The sequence below is a fragment of the Entelurus aequoreus genome, linkage group LG11 (assembly GCF_033978785.1).
Source record: "Entelurus aequoreus isolate RoL-2023_Sb linkage group LG11, RoL_Eaeq_v1.1, whole genome shotgun sequence".
In the NCBI taxonomy this organism is placed as follows: domain Eukaryota; kingdom Metazoa; phylum Chordata; class Actinopteri; order Syngnathiformes; family Syngnathidae; genus Entelurus; species Entelurus aequoreus.
Genome location: NC_084741.1, coordinates 11,473,115 through 11,495,826, shown reverse-complemented (window position 1 = coordinate 11,495,826; position 22,712 = coordinate 11,473,115). Strand labels below are relative to the sequence as shown.

At 38.6% G+C, this 22,712-nt stretch overlaps 2 protein-coding genes across 3 annotated transcripts in view; both read left to right on the top strand.

Moving 5' to 3' along the window:
- prpf31 (PRP31 pre-mRNA processing factor 31 homolog (yeast)) overlaps positions 1-22,712 on the top strand; it is a 342,441-nt gene that overhangs the window by 218,684 nt on the left and 101,045 nt on the right. The gene's annotated exons all lie outside the window — the stretch shown is intronic.
- The window catches only part of LOC133659770 (neuronal pentraxin-1-like), a 31,640-nt gene that overhangs the window by 3,989 nt on the left and 4,939 nt on the right, over positions 1-22,712 (top strand). The window contains exons 2-5 of the mRNA XM_062062485.1: positions 2,585-2,946; positions 17,369-18,015; positions 19,083-19,521; positions 21,489-21,727. Of these exons, the coding sequence (XP_061918469.1) occupies positions 17,467-18,015; positions 19,083-19,521; positions 21,489-21,727 (1,227 nt within the window). The 5' untranslated portion in view covers positions 2,585-2,946; positions 17,369-17,466. The remainder of the gene's footprint in view (positions 1-2,584; positions 2,947-17,368; positions 18,016-19,082; positions 19,522-21,488; positions 21,728-22,712) is intronic.

The following is a 22,712-nucleotide window of genomic DNA, read 5'->3' as shown; positions in this document are numbered from 1 at the left end:
CTAATTAATAGTGTGAGAGTCCAGTCCATAGTGGATCTAACATAATAGTGTGAGAGTCCAGTCCATAGTGGATCTAACGTAATAGTGTGAGAGTCCAGTCCATAGTGGATCTAACATAATAGTGAGAGAGTCCAGTCCATAGTGGATCTAACATAATAGTGAGAGTCCAGTCCATAGTGCATCTAACATAATAGTGTGAGAGTCCAGTCCATAGTGGATCTAACATAATAGTGAGAGAGTCCAGTCCATAGTGGATCTAACATAATAGTGAGAGAGTCCAGTCCATAGTGGATCTAACATAATAGTGTGAGAGTCCAGTCCATAGTGGATCTAACATAATAGTGAGAGAGTCCAGTCCATAGTGGATCTAACATAATAGTGTGAGAGTCCAGTCCATAGTGGATCTAACATAATATTGTGAGAGTCCAGTCCATAGTGGATCTAACATAATAGTGAGAGAGTCCAGTCCATAGTGGATCTAACATAATAGTGTGAGAGTCCAGTCCATAGTGGATCTAACATAATAGTGTGAGAGTCCAGTCCATAGTGGATCTAACATAATAGTGAGAGTCCAGTCCATAATGGATCTAACATAATATTGTGAAAGTCCAGTCCATAGTGGATCTAACATAATAGTGAGAGTCCAGTCCATAGTGGATCTAACATAATAGTGTGAGAGTCCAGTCCATAGTGGATCTAACATAATAGTGAGAGTCCAGTCCATAGTGGATCTAACATAATAGTGTGAGAGTCCAGTCCATAGTGGATCTAACATAATAGTGAGAGTCCAGTCCATAGTGGATCTAACATAATAGTGTGAGAGTCCAGTCCATAGTGGATCTAATTAATAGTGTGAGAGTCCAGTCCATAGTGGATCTAACATAATAGTGAGAGTCCAGTCCATAATGGATCTAACATAATATTGTGAGAGTCCAGTCCATAGTGGATCTAACATAATAGTGAGAGAGTCCAGTCCATAGTGGATCTAACATAATAGTGTGAGAGTCCAGTCCATAGTGGATCTAACGTAATAGTGTGAGAGTCCAGTCCATAGTGGATCTAACAAAATAGTGAGAGAGTCCAGTCCATAGTGGATCTAACATAATAGTGAGAGTCCAGTCCATAGTGGATCTAACATAATAGTGAGAGAGTCCAGTCCATAGTGGATCTAACATAATAGTGTGAGAGTCCAGTCCATAGTGGATCTAACATAATAGTGAGAGTCCAGTCCATAATGGATCTAACATAATATTGTGAGAGTCCAGTCCATAGTGGATCTAACATAATAGTGAGAGTCCAGTCCATAGTGGATCTAACATAATAGTGAGAGAGTCCAGTCCATAGTGGATCTAACATAATAGTGTGAGAGTCCAGTCCATAGTGGATCTAACATAATAGTGTGAGAGTCCAGTCCATAGTGGATCTAACATAATAATGAGAGAGTCCAGTCCATAGTGGATCTAACATAATAGTGTGAGAGTCCAGTCCATAGTGGATCTAACATAATATTGTGAGAGTCCAGTCCATAGTGGATCCAACATAATAGTCAGAGTCCAGTCCATAGTGGGGCCAGTATGGACTGGACTAATACTATGATCAATGTTAATTGATCATAGTATTAACTACTGTGTTGACTCAAGAGTGATATATTTTTCCCAGACATTGGTCTTAAAGTGTTTTTTAAATGTGTGAACGGAACTGGAACATTTGAAGGAATCATCCAAGCTGTTCCACATATGAAGGAAGATCATGTCGCTGAATGGAAACACGAGCAGCTGGTTCACACTCAGAAGACAACCCTATTTTCCGGACAATAGAGCGCACCAGTATATAAGCCACACCCACTCCATTTTGGAAAAATAAATGTATTTTTCACATATTAGCGGCAGATATATACATTGGGAAATTAGTTATTTACACAGAATGTTTATTTACATACCTTAATTGTTTCCAAACGGTGTCTGTGACAGGGCAGTAAAACGGCTGATCAAAACAAAACAGAAGTCGTGGTCATGGACCCACTAGCTGCGCAAGCTAGCTCTCCAATCAGCCAAACAGACTCAATAACTCCACGGTGACGTTTGGGTGACTTAACTGAGGGATTTGTGAAAGTGAAACAATACAAAAAGAAAGCCGTTGTAAGTTATTAGCACTAACAGACACGTGTTAGCATGTTAGCTATAATGTTTAATGTTTGTGTCTTATTGATGTAAATTGATGGGGCAGTCTGGGAGTGAAGTAGACGGGCATGGAAGGAAACACCTGTCGGATTTGGGCCAGTCGTTAGCATAAGTTTGGCAGTTAAAATGACAAAAGACTTTGTGTGTCTTCTCCTGGAGGCTACAACACATCATAATCACATCCTTTTGTTTTCACCTAAATCACCCTCATTTTTGAAAGGTGTGGCGGCTAATATTTCGCCCTGGCGTGTTGTCACAAATAATTGAATTAAGGACAAACTCTGATCTTCATTTATTTTGGATAATAGATATAAACTGAGACTTGAAGTTGAAAATCAAGTTAAACAGTTACATTATTTACCCTTTGCCATACCTTCTATTTTCTCACTTTGATCCATCAACAGGGTGCGGCGTGAAGCGTGTGATCGCACGCCACCTTTTACGGCGGCGGCGTGTACCGCAGCGACGTCGCTCATGGACCGGGAGACATTTGGGTCAGTCGCTCGCGTGCCGGGATGTAGGTAAGCCACGCCGTTGCCAAGGCGACAGCGACATCGGGTAAGAGCCGCAGCCGCCTGGAGGTGTGGTCTTCCTGAGGAGGAGGAGGAGGAGGAGGGCGAGGTGATGGCGAGGGATTGAAAAAGTCTCCTCTGGAGTAAATCTCTCTCAAGCTGATCAGGGTGTGACACACTCACTCACTCACCCACCACAACACTCAGTCACCCACTCACCCACCACAACACTCGCTGTGTGGACACAACAACAGGTAAGAACACTTCTCTTTGTTATTGTTATTGTTTTTTTATATATATATATATATATATATAATCCTCTGCTCGTCAGGGAAACCTGCGAAACAAGCTTGTAGGGATGATATAGCCTCTGTGTTTTTTCTTGAGCTAACGTATATATATATATATATATATATGTGTGTATATATATATATATATATATACAAACAAAAAAAAGGAGTTGTATTGCAAGAATTTTGACTGTTTTCGCACAAGAAACGGAAGAGTTAATTTTCGCAAGTGAAGTTGTAACATGAGAAAAAAGTCTTATAAAGCAGTGGTCCCCAACCACCGGGCCGCGGACCGGTACCGATTTATACCGGGCCACACAAGAAATTTAAAAATAAAATTTTTTATTTTTTATTTTTTTAATGAAATCAACATAAAAAACACAATATATACATTATATATCAATATAAATCAATACAGTGTGCAGGGATACAGTCCGTAAGCACACATGATTGTATTTAATTATGTAAAAAAAAAAAAAAAAAAATTAAAAAAAAAAAATTAAATACACCCCCCCCCCACCCACCGGTCCGTGGGACTAATTTTCAAGCGTTGACCGGTCCGCAGCTACAAAAAGGTTGGGGACCACTGTTATAAAGTATTATGTGGGGGGGGGGGGGAACATTTTGCAAGAATAAGGGTATTTCGTTTTAAAAAAGTTACAATTTTTCAGGAATAAAGTTATAATATTACGGGGAAATCATAATGATTTTGTAAGAATAAAGTGGAAATATTCCGCCTGTAAAATCATGAGGAAAATACTCACAATTAGACAGAATTAACATTTTAATATCACATATATATATATATATATATATATATATATATATATATATATATATATATATATATATATATATATATATATATATATATATATGTGTGTAATTTTACAAGAAAGGTGAGGTATCATGAGGAAAAACAGTCATAAAAAAGTGGAATTTTTGGGAGAAAAACTATAAGAATAAAGTGGAAATATTCCACCTGTAAAATCATGAGGAAAATACTCACAATTAGACAGAATTAACATTTTAATATCATATATATATATATATATATATATATATATATATATATATATATATATATATATATATATATATATATATATATATATATAATTTTACAAGAAAGGTGAGGTATCATGAGGAAAAACAGTCATAAAAAAGTGGAATTTTTGGGAGAAAAACTATAAGAATAAAGTGGAAATATTCCACCTGTAAAATCATGAGGAAAATACTCACAATTAGACAGAATTAACATTTTAATATCATATATATATATATATATATATATATATATATATATATATATATATATATATATATATATATATATATATATATATATATATATATATATATATATATATAATTTTACAAGAAAGGTGAGATATCATGAGGAAAAACAGTCATAAAAAAGTGGAATTTTTGGGAGAAAAACTATAAGAATAAAGTGGAAATATTCCACCTGTAAAATCATGAGGAAAATACTCACAATTAGACAGAATTAACATTTTAATATCATATATATATATATATATATATATATATATATATATATATATATATATATATATATATATATATATATATATATATATATATATATATATATATATATATATAATTTTACAAGAAAGGTGAGATATCATGAGGAAAAACAGTCATAAAAAAGTGGAATTTTTGGGAGAAAAACTATAAGAATAAAGTGGAAATATTCCACCTGTAAAATCATGAGGAAAATACTCACAATTAGACATAATTAACATTTTAGTATCATGTTAAAAGTCACCATTTTACATTCATTAGACTGTATATATATATATATATATATATATATATATATATATATATACACAACCGTTCAAAAGTTTGGGGTCACCCAAACAATTTAGTGGAATAGCCTTCATTTCTAAGAACAAGAATAGACTGTCGAGTTTCAGATGAAAGTTCTCTTTTTCTGGCCATTTTGAGCGTTTAATTGACCCCACAAATGTGATGCTCCAGAAACTCAATCTGCTCAAAGGAATGTCAGTTTTGTAGTTTCTGTAACGAGCTAAAGTGTTTTCAGATGTGTGAACATGATTGCACAAGGGTTTTCTAATCATCAATTAGCCTTCTGAGCCAATGAGCAAACACATTGTACCATTAGAACACTGGAGTGATAGTTGCTGGAAATGGGCCTCTATACACCTATGCAGATATTGCACCAAAAACCAGACATTTGCAGCTAGAATAGTCATTTACCACATTAGCAACGTATAGAGTGTATTTCTTTAAAGTGTATATATATATATATATATATATATATATATATATATATATATATATATATGTAATTTTACGAGAAGAAAAATGAGATATCATGAGGAAAAACAGTCATAAAAATTGGAAATATTTTTGAGAAAAACTATAAGAATAAAGTAGAAATATTCCACCTGTAAAATCATAAGGAAAATACTCACAATTAAACAGAATTAACATTTTAATATAATGTCAAAAAGTCACCATTTCACATTCATTAGACTGTAGATATATATATATATACACACGTATGTATATATATATATATATATATATATATATATATATATATATATATATATATATATATATATATATATATATATATATATATATATATATACGTATATATACTGTATATATATGTACATATACATTAAATTCTTTCTATAAAAAGACACACATATATATATATATATATATATATATATATATATATATATATATATATATATATATATATATATATATATATATATATATATATATGTATTTTTATAGAAAGAATTGAATGTATATGTACATATATATATATATATATATATGTAATTTTACAAGAAGAAAGGTGAGATATCATGAGGAAAAACAGTCATAAAAATGTGGATTTTTTCTAGTCTCATAAGTTTCTCATAAAAAAGTATGACCTATTCCTCATAAAATGATGACAGTTTTTGTAATAGAAAATGATTTCTCTAATAAAAAATATGACTTTATCCTCATAAAAATGATGACTTTAGTCTTGTAAAATGATGACAGTTCTTCTAATAGTAACTATTCCTCTAATAAAAAATAGGACTTCATGCTCATAAATAATGATTGCTTTTCTTATAAAATTGTGACAGTTTTTCCCATAAAATTGTGACATGATTCTCATAAAATCATGAGTTTTCCTAAAAAAAAATCCACATTTTTATAAATATATATATAAAACAGTCATAAAAATGTATATCAGAGAAACAATAGAAATTAGGAAAAACTGTTATTTTTATTATACTGAATATGATATTTTGTAATATTTTCACAATTTCACAAAAATAAAGTTGTAGCATTACGTGACAACATGTCACATTTAAAAAACAGTTATAATTTTATGAGAATAAAGTCATAATTTTATGAGAATAAAGTCATAATTTTATTTTAAAAAAGTTCATAATTTTATGGGAATAAAGTCATAACTTTATGAGAAAAACGGTCATAATTGAATGAAAATAAAGTCATAATTTTATGAGAAATAGAAACAATTTCTATCTGAAAAATAGTCATAATGTTATGAGACTAACGTCATATTTTTTATGAGAAAAGGAGTCAATATTTTATGACCATAAAGTTGTATTTTATATTGGAGAAATAATATCTAGGAGGAAAACTGTCATAATTCTATAAGAAAAACAGTTATTTTTATAATACTGAATGTTTATATATTATCTTATAATATTTTCACAAGAAACAAAGTCAGAATTTTCCAAGAATAAAGTATACAAAAATGATCCTACAGTATTTGACTTCTAATAAAGTTGTGGGGAATTCATCTAATAATAGTATGAAAATATTACATTATTGATAATTATTATTATATAATTAATACTAGGACAAGCAATAGAAAATGTTATAGTAATAATTATTATTATTCCTATGACTATAATGAATATTATTGTTCTAAAAATAATAATAATTATTCATATTATTATTATTATAAGGACAACAAGCATACGGAAAAATTGGAAGTGGACATTATTCTTATTCTTCTTTATTTACGTTTTATTTTGAAGGCTTTTAATCACAAGTCTAAGCACACTTGTCAGGCTTGTGTTTGCCACTAATTGTGCGTCTTAAAAATCCACCTTGGCCATATGGCAGTGATGGATTAACACACACACACACACACACACACACACACACACACACACACACACACACACACACACACACACACACACACACACACACACACACACACACACACACACACACACACACACACACACACACACAAGGCTAAGTTAGGCAAACAAGTGATGGTAATTAGGTTAATTAAATGGCGGCAGACTGTAATAAAATGGAGGCTGAGGAGGTGTTGACTTCTTTACTTGGACCATCTGTCTCAGCTCTTAATCCTCACAAATCACTACAACTAACACACACTACTAGTCTTCACTACAACTAACACACACTACTAGTCTTCACTACAAATAACACACACTACTAGTCTTCACTACAAATAACACACGTCTAGTTTTCCCTACAACTAACACGCCACTAGTCTTCACTACAACTAGCATGCTACTAGTCTTCACTACAACTAACACACTACTAGTCTTCACTATAACTAGCACACACTACTAGTATTCACTACAAATAACACATTACTAGTCTTCACTACAAATACACTACTATTCTTCACTACAACTAACACACTACTAATCTTCACTGTAACCAACACACTACTATTCTTCACTATTACTAACACACTAATAGTCTTCACTACAAATAACACACTACTATTCTTCACTACAACTAACACACTACTATTCTTCACTACAACTAACACACTACTAATCTTCACTGTAACTAACACTACTATTCTTCACTATAACTAACACACTACTATTCTTCACTAAAACAAACACACTACTAGTCTTCACTACAACTAACACACTACTAGTCTTCACTACAAATAACACACTACTATTTTTCACTACAACTAACACACCACAACTAACACATTACTAGTTTTCACTACAAATAACACACTAATAGTCTTTACTACAACTAACACATTACTAGTCTTCACTACAAATAACACACTACTATTCTTCACTACAACTAACACACTACTATTCTTCACTGTAACCAACACACTACTATTCTTCACTATAACTAACACACTACTATTCTCCACTAAAACAAACACACTACTAGTCTTCACTACAACTAACACATTACTAGTCTTCAGTACAACTAACACACTACTAGTCTTCACTACAACTAACACATTACTAGTCTTCAGTACAACTAACACACTACTAGTCTTCACTACAAATAACACACTACTATTTTTCACTACAACTAACACATTAGTAGTTTTCACTACAACTAATACATTACTAGTCTTCACTACAACTAACACACTATTAGTCTTCATTACAACTAACACACTACTTGGTCTTCACTAAAAATAACACACTACTAGTTTTCACTACAACTAACACACCACAACTAACACATTACTAGTTTTCACTACAAATAACACACTAATAGTCTTTACTACAACTAACACACTACTAATCTTCACTGTAACCAACACATTACTAGTCTTCACTACAAATAACACACTACTATTCTTCACTACAACTAACACACTACTAGTCTTCACTATAACTAGCACACTACTATTCTTCACTAAAACAAACACACTACTAGTCTTCACTACAACTAACACATTACTAGTCTTCAGTACAACTAACACACTACTAGTCTTCACTACAAATAACACACTACTATTTTTCACTACAACTAACACATTAGTAGTTTTCACTACAACTAATACATTACTAGTCTTCACTACAACTAACACACTATTAGTCGTCATTACAACTAACACACTACTTGGTCTTCACTAAAAATAACACACTACTAGTTTTCACTACAACTAACACACCACAACTAACAAATTACTAGTTTTCACTACAAATAACACACTAATAGTCTTTACTACAACTAACACACTACTAATCTTCACTGTAACCAACACATTACTAGTCTTCACTACAAATAACACACTACTATTCTTCACTACAACTAACACACTACTAATCTTCACTGTAACCAACACACTACTATTCTTCACTATAACTAACACACTACTATTCTTCACTAAAACAAACACACTGCTAGTCTTCACTACAACTAACACATTACTAGTCTTCAGTACAACTAACACACTACTAGTCTTCACTACAAATAACACACTACTATTTTTCACTACAACTAACACATTACTAGTTTTCACTACAACTAATACATTACTAGTCTTCACTACAACTAACACACTATTAGTCTTCATTACAACTAACACACTACTAGGTCTTCACTAAAAATAACACACTACTAGTTTTCACTACAACTAACACACCAGAACTAACACATTACTAGTTTTCACTACAAATAACACACTAACAGTCTTTACTACAACTAACACATTACTAGTCTTCACTACAACTAACACACTACAAGTCTTCATTACAACTAACACACTACTAGTCTTCACTACAAATAACACACTGCTAGTTTTAACTACAACTAACACACCACAACTAACACATTACTAGTTTTCACTACAAATAACACACTACTAGTCTGCAATACAACTAATACACTACAAGTCTTCATTACAACTAACACACACTACTAGTCTTCACTACAAATAACACACGTCTAGTTTTCCCTACAACTAACACGCTACTAGTCTTCACTACAACTAGCACGCTACTAGTCTTCACTACAACTAACACACTACTAGTCTTCACTACAACTAACACATTACTAGTCTTCACTACAAATAACACACTATTATTCTTCACTACAACTAACACACTACTAATCTTCACTGTAACCAACACACTACTATTCTTCACTATAACTAACACACTACTATTCTTCACTACAACTAACACACTACTAATCTTCACTGTAACCAACACACTACTATTCTTCACTATAACTAACACACTACTATTCTTCACTACAACTAACACACTACTAATCTTCACTGTAACCAACACACTACTATTCTTCACTATAACTAACACACTACTATTCTTCACTAAAACAAACACACTACTAGTCTTCACTACAACTAACACATTACTAGTCTTCAGTACAACTAACACACTACTAGTCTTCACTACAAATAACACATTACTAGTCTTCACTACAACTAACACACTATTAGTCTTCATTACAACTAACACACTACTAGGTCTTCACTAAAAATAACACACTACTAGTTTTCACTACAACTAACACACCACAACTAACACATTACTAGTTTTCACTACAAATAACACACTAATAGTCTTTACTACAACTAACACATTACTAGTCTTCACTACAACTAACACACTACAAGTCTTCATTACAACTAACACACTACTAGTCTTTACTACAAATAACACACTACTAGTTTTCACTACAACTAACACACCACAACTAACACATTACTAGTTTTCACTACAAATAACACACTAATAGTCTTTACTACAACTAACACATTACTAGTCTTCACTACAACTAACACACTACAAGTCTTCATTACAACTAACACACTACTAGTCTTCACTACAAATAACACACTACTAGTTTTCACTACAACTAACACACCACAACTAACACATTACTAGTTTTCACTACAAATAACACACTACTAGTCTGCACTACAACTAATACACTACAAGTCTTCATTACAACTAACACACTACTATTCTTCACTACAACTAACACACTACTAATCTTCACTGTAACCAACACACTACTATTCTTCACTATAACTAACACACTACTATTCTTCACTAAAACAAACACACTACTAGTCTTCACTACAACTAACACATTACTAGTCTTCAGTACAACTAACACACTACTAGTCTTCACTACAAATAACACATTACTAGTCTTCACTACAACTAACACACTATTAGTCTTCATTACAACTAACACACTACTAGGTCTTCACTAAAAATAACACACTACTAGTTTTCACTACAACTAACACACCACAACTAACACATTACTAGTTTTCACTACAAATAACACACTAATAGTCTTTACTACAACTAACACATTACTAGTCTTCACTACAACTAACACACTACAAGTCTTCATTACAACTAACACACTACTAGTCTTTACTACAAATAACACACTACTAGTTTTCACTACAACTAACACACCACAACTAACACATTACTAGTTTTCACTACAAATAACACACTAATAGTCTTTACTACAACTAACACATTACTAGTCTTCACTACAACTAACACACTACAAGTCTTCATTACAACTAACACACTACTAGTCTTCACTACAAATAACACACTACTAGTTTTCACTACAACTAACACACCACAACTAACACATTACTAGTTTTCACTACAAATAACACACTACTAGTCTGCACTACAACTAATACACTACAAGTCTTCATTACAACTAACACACTACTAGTCTTCACTACAAATAACACACTACTAACTTTCACTACAACTAACACATCACAACTAACACATTACTAGTTTTCACTACAAATAACACACTACTAGTCTTCACTACAACTAACACACTACTAATTTTCACTACAAATAATACATTAATAGTCTTCACTAAATATCCCCACTATATCATGAAATGTATTACACATTTTAAAGTATATTAAAAATGCATGAGGTTGACGGCACACACACACACACACACACACACACACACACACACACACACACACACACACACACACACACACACACACACACACACACACACACACACACACACACACACACACACACACACACACACACACACACACACACTGATCCATAGGTCACATGTGTGCCCTTTGAAAATGCCACGTTTAATAATTCATCTTTCTTTATGACGAGAGTGTAAATAGCAACATTGTCAATACACCTTTTATACTGTGTGCAGCGCCACCTGTCTGCTACTAACATTGTCAACACACCTTTTATACTGTGCGCAGCGCCACCTGTCTGCTACTAACATTGCCAACACACCTTTTATACTGTGCGCAGCGCCACCTGTCTGCTACTAACATTGCCAACACACCTTTTATACTGTGTGCAGCGCCACCTGTCTGCTACTAACATTGTCAACACACCTTTTATACTGTGCGCAGCGCCACCTGTCTGCTACTAACATTGTCAACACACCTTTTATACTGTGCGCAGCGCCACCTGTCTGCTACTAACATTGTCAACACACCTTTTATACTGTGTGCAGCGCCACCTGTCTGCTACTAACATTGTCAACACACCTTTTATACTGTGCGCAGCGCCACCTGTCTGCTACTAACATTGTCAACACACCTTTTATACTGTGCGCAGCGCCACCTGTCTGCTACTAACATTGTCAACACACCTTTTATACTGTGCGCAGCGCCACCTGTCTGCTACTAACATTGTCAACACACCTTTTATACTGTGCGCAGCGCCACCTGTCTGCTACTAACATTGTCAACACACCTTTTATACTGTGCGCAGCGCCACCTGTCTGCTACTAACATTGTCAACACACCTTTTATACTGTGCGCAGCGCCACCTGTCTGCTACTAACATTGCCAACACACCTTTTATACTGTGCGCAGCGCCACCTGTCTGCTACTAACATTGCCAACACACCTTTTATACTGTGCGCAGCGCCACCTGTCTGCTACTAACATTGTCAACACACCTTTTATACTGTGCGCAGCGCCACCTGTCTGCTACTAACATTGTCAACACACCTTTTATACTGTGCGCAGCGCCACCTGTCTGCTACTAACATTGTCAACACACCTTTTATACTGTGCGCAGCGCCACCTGTCTGCTACTAACATTGTCAACACACCTTTTATACTGTGCGCAGCGCCACCTGTCTGCTACTAACATTGTCAACACACCTTTTATACTGTGTGCAGCGCCACCTGTCTGCTACTAACATTGTCAACACACCTTTTATACTGTGTGCAGCGCCACCTGTCTGCTACTAACATTGTCAACACACCTTTTATACTGTGCGCAGCGCCACCTGTCTGCTACTAACATTGTCAACACACCTTTTATACTGTGTGCAGCGCCACCTGTCTGCTACTAACATTGTCAACACACCTTTTATACTGTGTGCAGCGCCACCTGTCTGCTACTAACATTGTCAACACACCTTCTATACTGTGTGCAGCGCCACCTGTCTGCTACTAACATTGTCAACACACCTTTTATACTGTGTGCAGCGCCACCTGTCTGCTACTAACATTGTCAACACACCTTTTATACTGTGTGCAGCGCCACCTGTCTGCTACTAACATTGTCAACACACCTTTTATACTGTGTGCAGCGCCACCTGTCTGCTACTAACATTGTCAACACACCTTTTATACTGTGCGCAGCGCCACCTGTCTGCTACTAACATTGTCAACACACCTTCTATACTGTGTGCAGCGCCACCTGTCTGCTACTAACATTGTCAACACACCTTTTATACTGTGCGCAGCGCCACCTGTCTGCTACTAACATTGTCAACACACCTTTTATACTGTGTGCAGCGCCACCTGTCTGCTACTAACATTGTCAACACACCTTCTATACTGTGTTCAGCGCCACCTGTCTGCTACTAACATTGTCAACACACCTTTTATACTGTGTGCAGCGCCACCTGTCTGCTACTAACATTGTCAACACACCTTTTATACTGTGCGCAGCGCCACCTGTCTGCTACTAACATTGTCAACACACCTTCTATACTGTGTTCAGCGCCACCTGTCTGCTACTAACATTGTCAACACACCTTTTATACTGTGTGCAGCGCCACCTGTCTGCTACTAACATTGTCAACACACCTTTTATACTGTGTGCAGCGCCACCTGTCTGCTACTAACATTGTCAACACACCTTTTATACTGTGCGCAGCGCCACCTGTCTGCTACTAACATTGTCAACACACCTTTTATACTGTGCGCAGCGCCACCTGTCTGCTACTAACATTGTCAACACACCTTCTATACTGTGCGCAGCGCCACCTGTCTGCTACTAACATTGTCAACACACCTTTTATACTGTGCGCAGCGCCACCTGTCTGCTACTAACATTGTCAACACACCTTTTATACTGTGTGCAGCGCCACCTGTCTGCTACTAACATTGTCAACACACCTTTTATACTGTGCGCAGCGCCACCTGTCTGCTACTAACATTGTCAACACACCTTTTATACTGTGCGCAGCGCCACCTGTCTGCTACTAACAGCAACCAATCTTTCATGGCAGAAAAGTTCAACTACTGGCTCACTTCTTTTTACACTTGTATGACACTCTAGACAGCTTTTACAAGATTTGTGGTCGTTAAAACGTCGGATAGTTGTGTTAAACGTTGAAGGTATGGTATGGTATGGTATGGTATGGTATGGTATGCTCTTTGTTGTCATTGCACAAATACAAAGAAATGTCATTTTCACAACAAACCCGTTCAAGCATAAACAAACACCGTACAGGGAACAGAACTGGAGCACTGAGGGTTCACCACTTACGGCGCCTCCTAAAAGGTGCAAAAAAGGTAGACGCTGGGGGAGGATGAGTAAAAAAAAAAGTCCATAGCAAAGCACAAATACATATTACAACATACAACTCCAGACTTGCAACGATGGCTCAAGGGGGCGGGCATCCGGTCCAAAGCTGCCAGCCACTAGGAGTGCTGCTCCGTTTCCCGTCACACCACCTCCCGCGTGGTGTGACGGGTGGCGTCAAGCCAGCTGGGAGACATAGTCTTCCCAATGTGTCCTGGGTCTTCCCCGTGGACTCCTACCGGTCGGACGTGCCCTAAACACCTCCCTAGGGAGGCGTTCGGGTGGCATCCTGACCAGATGCCTGAACCACCTCATCTGGCTCCTCTCCATGTGGAGGAGCAGCGGCTTTACTTTTGAGTTCCTCCCGGATGACAGAGCTTCTCACCCTATCTCTAAGGGAGACAGAGACCCGCCACCCGGCGGAGGAAACTCATTTGGGCCACTTGTACCCGCGATCTCGTCCTTTCAGTCATAACCCAAAGCTCATGACCATAGGTGAGGATGGTGTTGCGTCGGACCAGTTCTTCCTCCAAGGGAATCTAAGTTACTGGACAATCCCAAGTTCTTTCCGATGACACATATGCAGAGTAAGAAGGACCATCAAGACAGAATTGGAATATTATCAAGTTTTACTAAAGCTTTAGGAGAACCACCTGGACCAATAGATTCATACCGGCTTCCTAAGTTGTTCTAACATTCAAACAAGAAGAGACCACTTCTTGAATCCGCAAACAGCCCCCACCCTCTCCAGAAAGGAATACAGGCTCATTGTTCTACTACAGATAAGATATAAGGGAGTACTCCAACTCCTACACTCCAAGTCTTCAAGGTAGCACACGCAGTTTACTTGCGGACATAAAATTGAAAAATAAAAAGAGTACAAATGGAAAAACACTAGCTGCTTTAAACATGACTATGAATAAAGAAATAACTCTTAAACATATATAAGCATTCTCCACAATGGGAACGTAGATCGACCGGTAAATTGAGAGGTTTACCTTCCGGCTCAGCTCCTTCTTCACCACAAGGGACCGATACAGCGTCCGCATGACTGAAGACGCCGCACCGATCCGCCTGTCGATCTCCCGATCCACTCTTCCCTCACTCTTGAACAAGACTCCCAAGTACTTGAACTCCTCCACTTGGGGCAAGATCTCCTCCCCAACCCGGAGATGGCACTCCACCCTTTTCCAGGCGAGATTGCAATATTGTCCAAAATCACAAAAGTCTGAGTGCCCACAGTTCTGCTCGATTGACTTCCTTGTATGGGCATGCCCATGTACATGCTCTAGTCCTGCCCCCTTTTGCATTCTGTTTTGTGACAAACGTCCTTATATGGGCATGCCCATGTACATGTCAAATCTAAACTCCAAACATCCCAGAACAAGCTAGTCAGGTTACTTCTAGACCTCCACCCCAGATCCCACCTCACTCCTACCCACTTCTCCAAAGTGGGCTGGCTCAATGTGGAGGACAGAGTTAAACAACTTGCACTGAGCCTAGTCTATAAAATCCGCTACACCTCCCTGATACCGAAGTACATGTCAAACTACTTCCTTAACGTAAATGACCGCCATAACCACAACACCAGGGGGTGCTCTACTAACCACGTTAAACCCAGATTCCGAACTAACAAAGGTCTTAACTCATTCTCTTTCTATGCCACATCAATGTGGAATGCGCTCCCAACAGGTATAAAAGAAAGGGCATCTCTATCCTCCTTCAAAACCGCAATAAAAGTTCACCTCCAGGCAGCTACAACCCTAAACTAACACCCTCCCCGGATTGCTAATAATCAAATGTAAACAATCAAATGCAGATACTTTTTCTTATGCCTTCTGATCTTTCTCTCTCTCTCTCTCTCTCTCTCTCTCTCTCTCTCTCTGTCCACTACTTGATGTCCATATCCTACCAAATCAGACCTACACTGTTTCAATGTCCATTTCTCTGTTCTCAATTGTTGATGACTGATGATAACAACCAAACCTAACCCCCCCCCCTCCACACCCCGGATTGTAAATAATGTAATTAATTCAATGTGATTATCTTGTGTGATGACTGTATTATGATGATAGTATATATATGATAGTATATATCTGTATCATGAATCAATTTAAGTGGACCCCGACTTAAACAAGTTGAAAAACGTATTCGGGTGTTACCATTTAGTGGTCAATTGTACGGAATATGTACTTCACTGTGCAACCTACTAAAGAAGTCTCAATCAATCAATCAATGCTCTAATCCTGCCCCCGTTTGCCTTCTGTTTTGTGAAAAACTTCCTTATATGGGCATGCCCATGTAAATGCTCTAGTCCTGCCTCCCCCCACGACATACCAATGTGGGCATGCTCTAGGCCCGCTCTCTCGTCCGCTCTGCTTTGTGCCGGACTTTCTTATACGGGCATGACCATGTAAATGATTTAGGCCGACTCACTCCCCCCTCCGCTTTCTGCTGGACTTACTCACATTCTGAGGGTATCCAATCATTCGCAACTGGACTGTTTGGTTTGTCTTAGAAGATATTTTGACTCTCATCCAATTAGGCTTCATCCCTTCGTGCTCATAGACTTAGTCTAGACTAGATCCGACCAATCAAAGTCAGAGAATACAATGACCTGGATGAATAAGAACATCTTTAGACATGCCCATGTAAAGGCTCTAGGCCTGGTCCTGACCACCACTGTATCTGCTCTTCTACATCCACCACACAGTATTGTTGTGTAAGACATTTGTTGTTCTCATATTTTACAGATGTGTCGGGGGGTGAAGGAATGACTTTTGAAGGCAATGTTAGAACTTCAAATTCCTGATGTTTTCCTGATGCTTGAGTCTTTGAGGCCAAAGTGAGAATGGAGAAGATGAAGAGCCCACTTTCATCCTCCTTCCTCCTGCTCTCTTTTCTCTTCTGGCCTTCATCCTGCAGTCCAGGCTTGGACTTTCACGACTTCTACAGCGCACACCCGCGCTTCATGTGCACACCAGTCCCGTTGGATGCAGACCCCTCATGCTTTCCCGCAGCGGGCGCAGGCGGGGCTGCCCATCAAGGTCCGCCCACGGCAGGCTGGTTGGGAGCGGGCGAGGAGGCCAAAAATACCATCCTCCACCTCAGGGAGAACCTGGTCCGCCAGAAAGAGACCATTCTGGACCAAAGGGAGACCATCAGGGAGCTGACGGCAAAGCTGGCCATGTGCGAGGGCTTCGGGCGGGGGCCTCACGATGACCGTTCCTCGGATCACGCCAACCACTATAACTGGGGTCACCACTACGGTACCCTCATACCCGACCCGCCGTCGGACAGAGCTCACCCTGAGAAGGATGTCAAACATGAGACGTCACGGTCACCAGAGCAGATGGAGAGGATGCTGCAGGCGCTCAAGGAGAGGCTGGACAACCTGCAGGTGAGCAAAACAGCCCAGAGACCATACAGGTAACACTTGAACGTCTTCTTTGATGTTCCTGTCTGATGTGATCACTGATCAGGTAAGGGAAGACAGGTGTGTAAGATCAGCAGTGATTATGCTTGTGGGCAGTGGGCAGGTCAACATGGACCTGCACTGGTAGAGACGTCCCTGCCCTCCACGAGTCTCCCGCTGCCTTGCGGGGAGGTTTTGGATAACCAAAGGCTAAGGGAGTCAACCCTGACATCAAATCCGGAGCCGAAGTCCCTAAGACGGTCTGACCTTGTCTTCGTAGTCATTCCGGCAACTCCTGCGACGCCGCTGGTGCCAAGATGTATCTGTTTTACTTTTCCCTTGGATCTATCAGCTGCGTGGAGAGGGGGGGATCTGCTGCATGGGCAACAGCTGATTCTCCATACCACCTTGCCCAGGCTAGCGCCCTGGGGGGGACACTCCAGCTCCGCTGCAAAGTGTCGAAACAACACAGGTTGCAACAATTACCGGTTATAAGCCATCCGCTTGATTGGCGTAGAGCTGGGGCCAAGGGTTGCTTTCGTCGGTGGGAGAGATCACCACGTCTCATTGGTCAACTACCGCCCGCCTCAAGCTGGGCAGCCTCCAGCCGATTATGCTTATCTGCCTTGACTGACAGGTGAGCAGGACAAAGCCTGGAGGATTTGACAACAAGACACTGGCAGCTGTCAAGCCACTGGCACCATACAACTATTGGAAATTCAATTCAATGACTATGATTGCATTGTTGTGTCGGCAGCAAGAGTATGGACAACTCCGTTTCAGAGTGGGTCCAAAACATGGTGCTCTGTGGTCACACGAGGGGCTTTTGACCGATCAGAGAGAGTATGGCCAGACAATTTCTTAAATGATCGATCAAAACCCCCTCACGTGACCACCATTTTTAGGACCCACTCTGAAACCGAGCTGTCCATACTTCAACTTCATACTCTCTCTATAGACGGCTCTGTTGAGGGCCAGCATGGAGGATCTTCCTAGCAGCGCAATGCTAGCATGCTAACTGCACACATTTGTTGTTTCTCATGATTCCGCAGAAAAGGAACTCATCCCTCACGTATTCCAGCGCTCTGAAACAACTTCTGCAGAGTAAGATCCACGCTCTGGAGGAGCAACTGCACCAACGTACTGGTGCGCTCAGCGACCAGCTCCACCACGATGACCACGACGACCAGCGCCACCACGACGACCACGACGACCGTCACAACCTCCACCATGACGATGATCCTAACGGCCGCACAGACGACAGCGACCATGGAGACCATGGCGACCATGGAGACCATGGCACTGGACAACACTTGGACGAGCACAGCGATGGCCGCCATGAAGGAGACAATGAAGACACCGATGATGGTCACCAGGGCAACGAAGCAGACAGTCACACTTACGTGCCGCACACAGAATCCAGTGAAGCTTCACAACATGGAGGATACCACAACCAACTGGACACCATGCTTCAACAACTTCACCTGCCAGGTACCCTACGCAAGCCATGAATGCATGGACGGATGTATAGATGGAAGGATAATGGAATGTATGAGGGGTAGATAAAATGATGGATGTATAAATGATGGATGGATGGATTTCTGTGGCACAGGGGTTAGTGCGTGTGCCTCACATTAAGAAAGTCCTGGGTTCGATCCCCGGGCTCGGGGTCTTTCTGTGTGGAGTGTGCATGTTCTCCCCGTGACTGCGTGGGTTCCCTCCGGGTACTCCGGCTTCTTCCCACCTCCAAAGACATGCACCTGGGGATAGGCCCCTCCCACCAGCAAAGACATGCACCTGGGGATAGGCCCCTCCCACCGGCAAAGACATGCACCTGGGGATAGGCCCCTCCCACCTCCAAAGACATGCATCTGGGGATAGGCCCCTCCCACCTCCAAAGACATGCATCTGGGGATAGGCCCCTCCCACCAGCAAAGACATGCACCTGGGGATATGTTTATTGGCAACACTAAATGGTCCCTAGTGTGTGAATGTGAGAGTGAATGTTGTCTGTCTATCTGTGTTGGCCCTGTGATGAGGTGGCGACTTGTCCAGGGTGTACCCCGCCTTCCGCCCGAATGCAGCTGAGATAGGCTCCAGCACCCCCTGTGACCCAGAAAGGGACAAGCAGTAGAAAATGGATGGATAGACAGATATATGGTTTGATGGATGAAAGGATGGATGACAAACAAATGGATGGATGATTAATAGAATGAATGAATGAATGAATGAACAAACAAACGTATGAATGAACGAACACATGAATGAACAAGCGTACAGATGAGCAAATGTATAAATGAACGAATAAATTAATGTATGAATGAATAAACAAAGGAATGTATGAATGAATGAATGAACAAAGGAATAAATGAATGAATGTACAAATGTATGAATGTGAAAATGAACGGATGAATGAAGGAATTAATGAACAAAGAAATGTAAGAACGAATGACTGAGCAAAGGAATTTATGAATGAACGGATGAATAGATGAATGAATCGATGTATGTAAAAATGAACAGGTGTATGAATGAACGGATGTATGAATGAACGAACAAACAGATGAATTAACAAATGAATGATTTCGTGAATGAATGGATGTATGAATGAATGAATGAATGAACAAATGTGTGAATGAATGAATGAATGTATGAATGAATGAACAAATGTATGAATGAACGAATTAATTGATGAATGCATGAACTAATGAATGTATGAATGAATTAACAAACGAATGAATAAGCAAATTAATGTATGAATTAATGAATGTATAAACAAATGAAAATAATGAATGTATGAACAAAGGAATGTATGAATGAACGCACCAATGAATTAATGAACAAACAAATGTATGAATGTATTCATTCATACATTTTTATGAATGTATGAACAAACGTATGAATGAATGAACAAATTATTGAATGAATGAATGTATGACTGAATGAACAAACGATTGAATGGGTGTATAAATGAATGAACACATGTATGAATGGATGTACAGCGCCTTGCATGGAAGCTTCCGCCATCAGTGTGTGAATGCGTGTGTGAATGGGTGAATGTAGAAATAGTGTCAAAGCGCTTTGAAGGTAGAAAAGGGCTATACAAGTACAACCCATTTACCATGTATAAATGAATGAATGAACGCATGTAGAAATGGATGTATAAATTTATGAACGAAGGAACGGATGTATGAATCAAATGAATGAACGAATGAAGGGATGTATAAATGGATGTATGAACAAATGAATGAATGGATGTTTGAACAAATGAATGAATGAACGAACAGATGTATGAATGAATGAACAGATGTATGAACAAATGAATGAGTGGATGTATGAATGAATGAATGAATGGATGTATGAATGAATGTATAAATGAATGAATGTATGCAGGAATGAGTGAATGATGTATGAGCTGATGTATGAATGAACAAATGAATGTGTTGTGTTTCCCCCATCAGGTTCCAGCAGCAGAGACAATTTCCAGATCAGTTTTCCAATGAGGACAAACTTCATGTTTGGAAAAATGAAGAAAACTATTTTGCAAGAAATCTTTGCTTTCACTTTGTGTCTTTGGATCAAAAATGGCGTGGGGGTCGCCATGGGAACGCCGTTGTCCTACTCTGCACCTGGACAACCTAACGAGTTGGTGCTAATTGAGTGGGGGGGGAACCCCATTGAACTGCTGATTGATGACCAGGTGAGTCATAACCATGACAACTCATCAACGACATCATAACCATGACAACTCATCAACGACATCATAACCATGACAACTCATCAACGACATCATAACCATGACAACTCATCAATGACATCATAACCATGACAACTCATCAACGACATCTTAACCATGACAACTCATCAATGACATCATAACCATGACAACTCATCAATGTCATGACTAATTCATCAATGACATCATAACCATGACAACTCATCAATGTCATGACTAATTCATCAATGACATCATAACCATGACAACTCATCAATGACATCATAACCATGACAACCCATCAATGACATCATTACCATGACAACTAATCAATGTCATGACTAATTCATCAATGACATCATAACCATGACAACTCATCAATGACATCATAACCATGACAACTCATCAATGATATCATAACCATGACAACTCATCAATGACATCATTACCATGACAACTCATCAATGACATCATAACCATGACAACTCATCAATGACATCATAACCATGACAACTCATCAATGACATCATTACCATGACAACTCATCAATGTCATGACTAATTCATCAATGACATCATAACCATGACAACTCATCAATGACATCATAACCATGACAACTCATCAATGACATCATAACCATGACAACTCATCAACGACATCATAACCATGACAACTCATCAATGATATCATAACCATGACAACTCATCAATGACATCATTACCATGACAACTCATCAATGACATCATAACCATGACAACTCATCAATGACATCATAACCATGACAACTCATCAATGACATCATTACCATGACAACTCATCAATGTCATGACTAATTCATCAATGACATCATAACCATGACAACTCATCAATGACATCATAACCATGACAACTCATCAACGACATCATAACCATGACAACTCATCAATGATATCATAACCATGGTAACTCATCAATGACATCATTACCATGA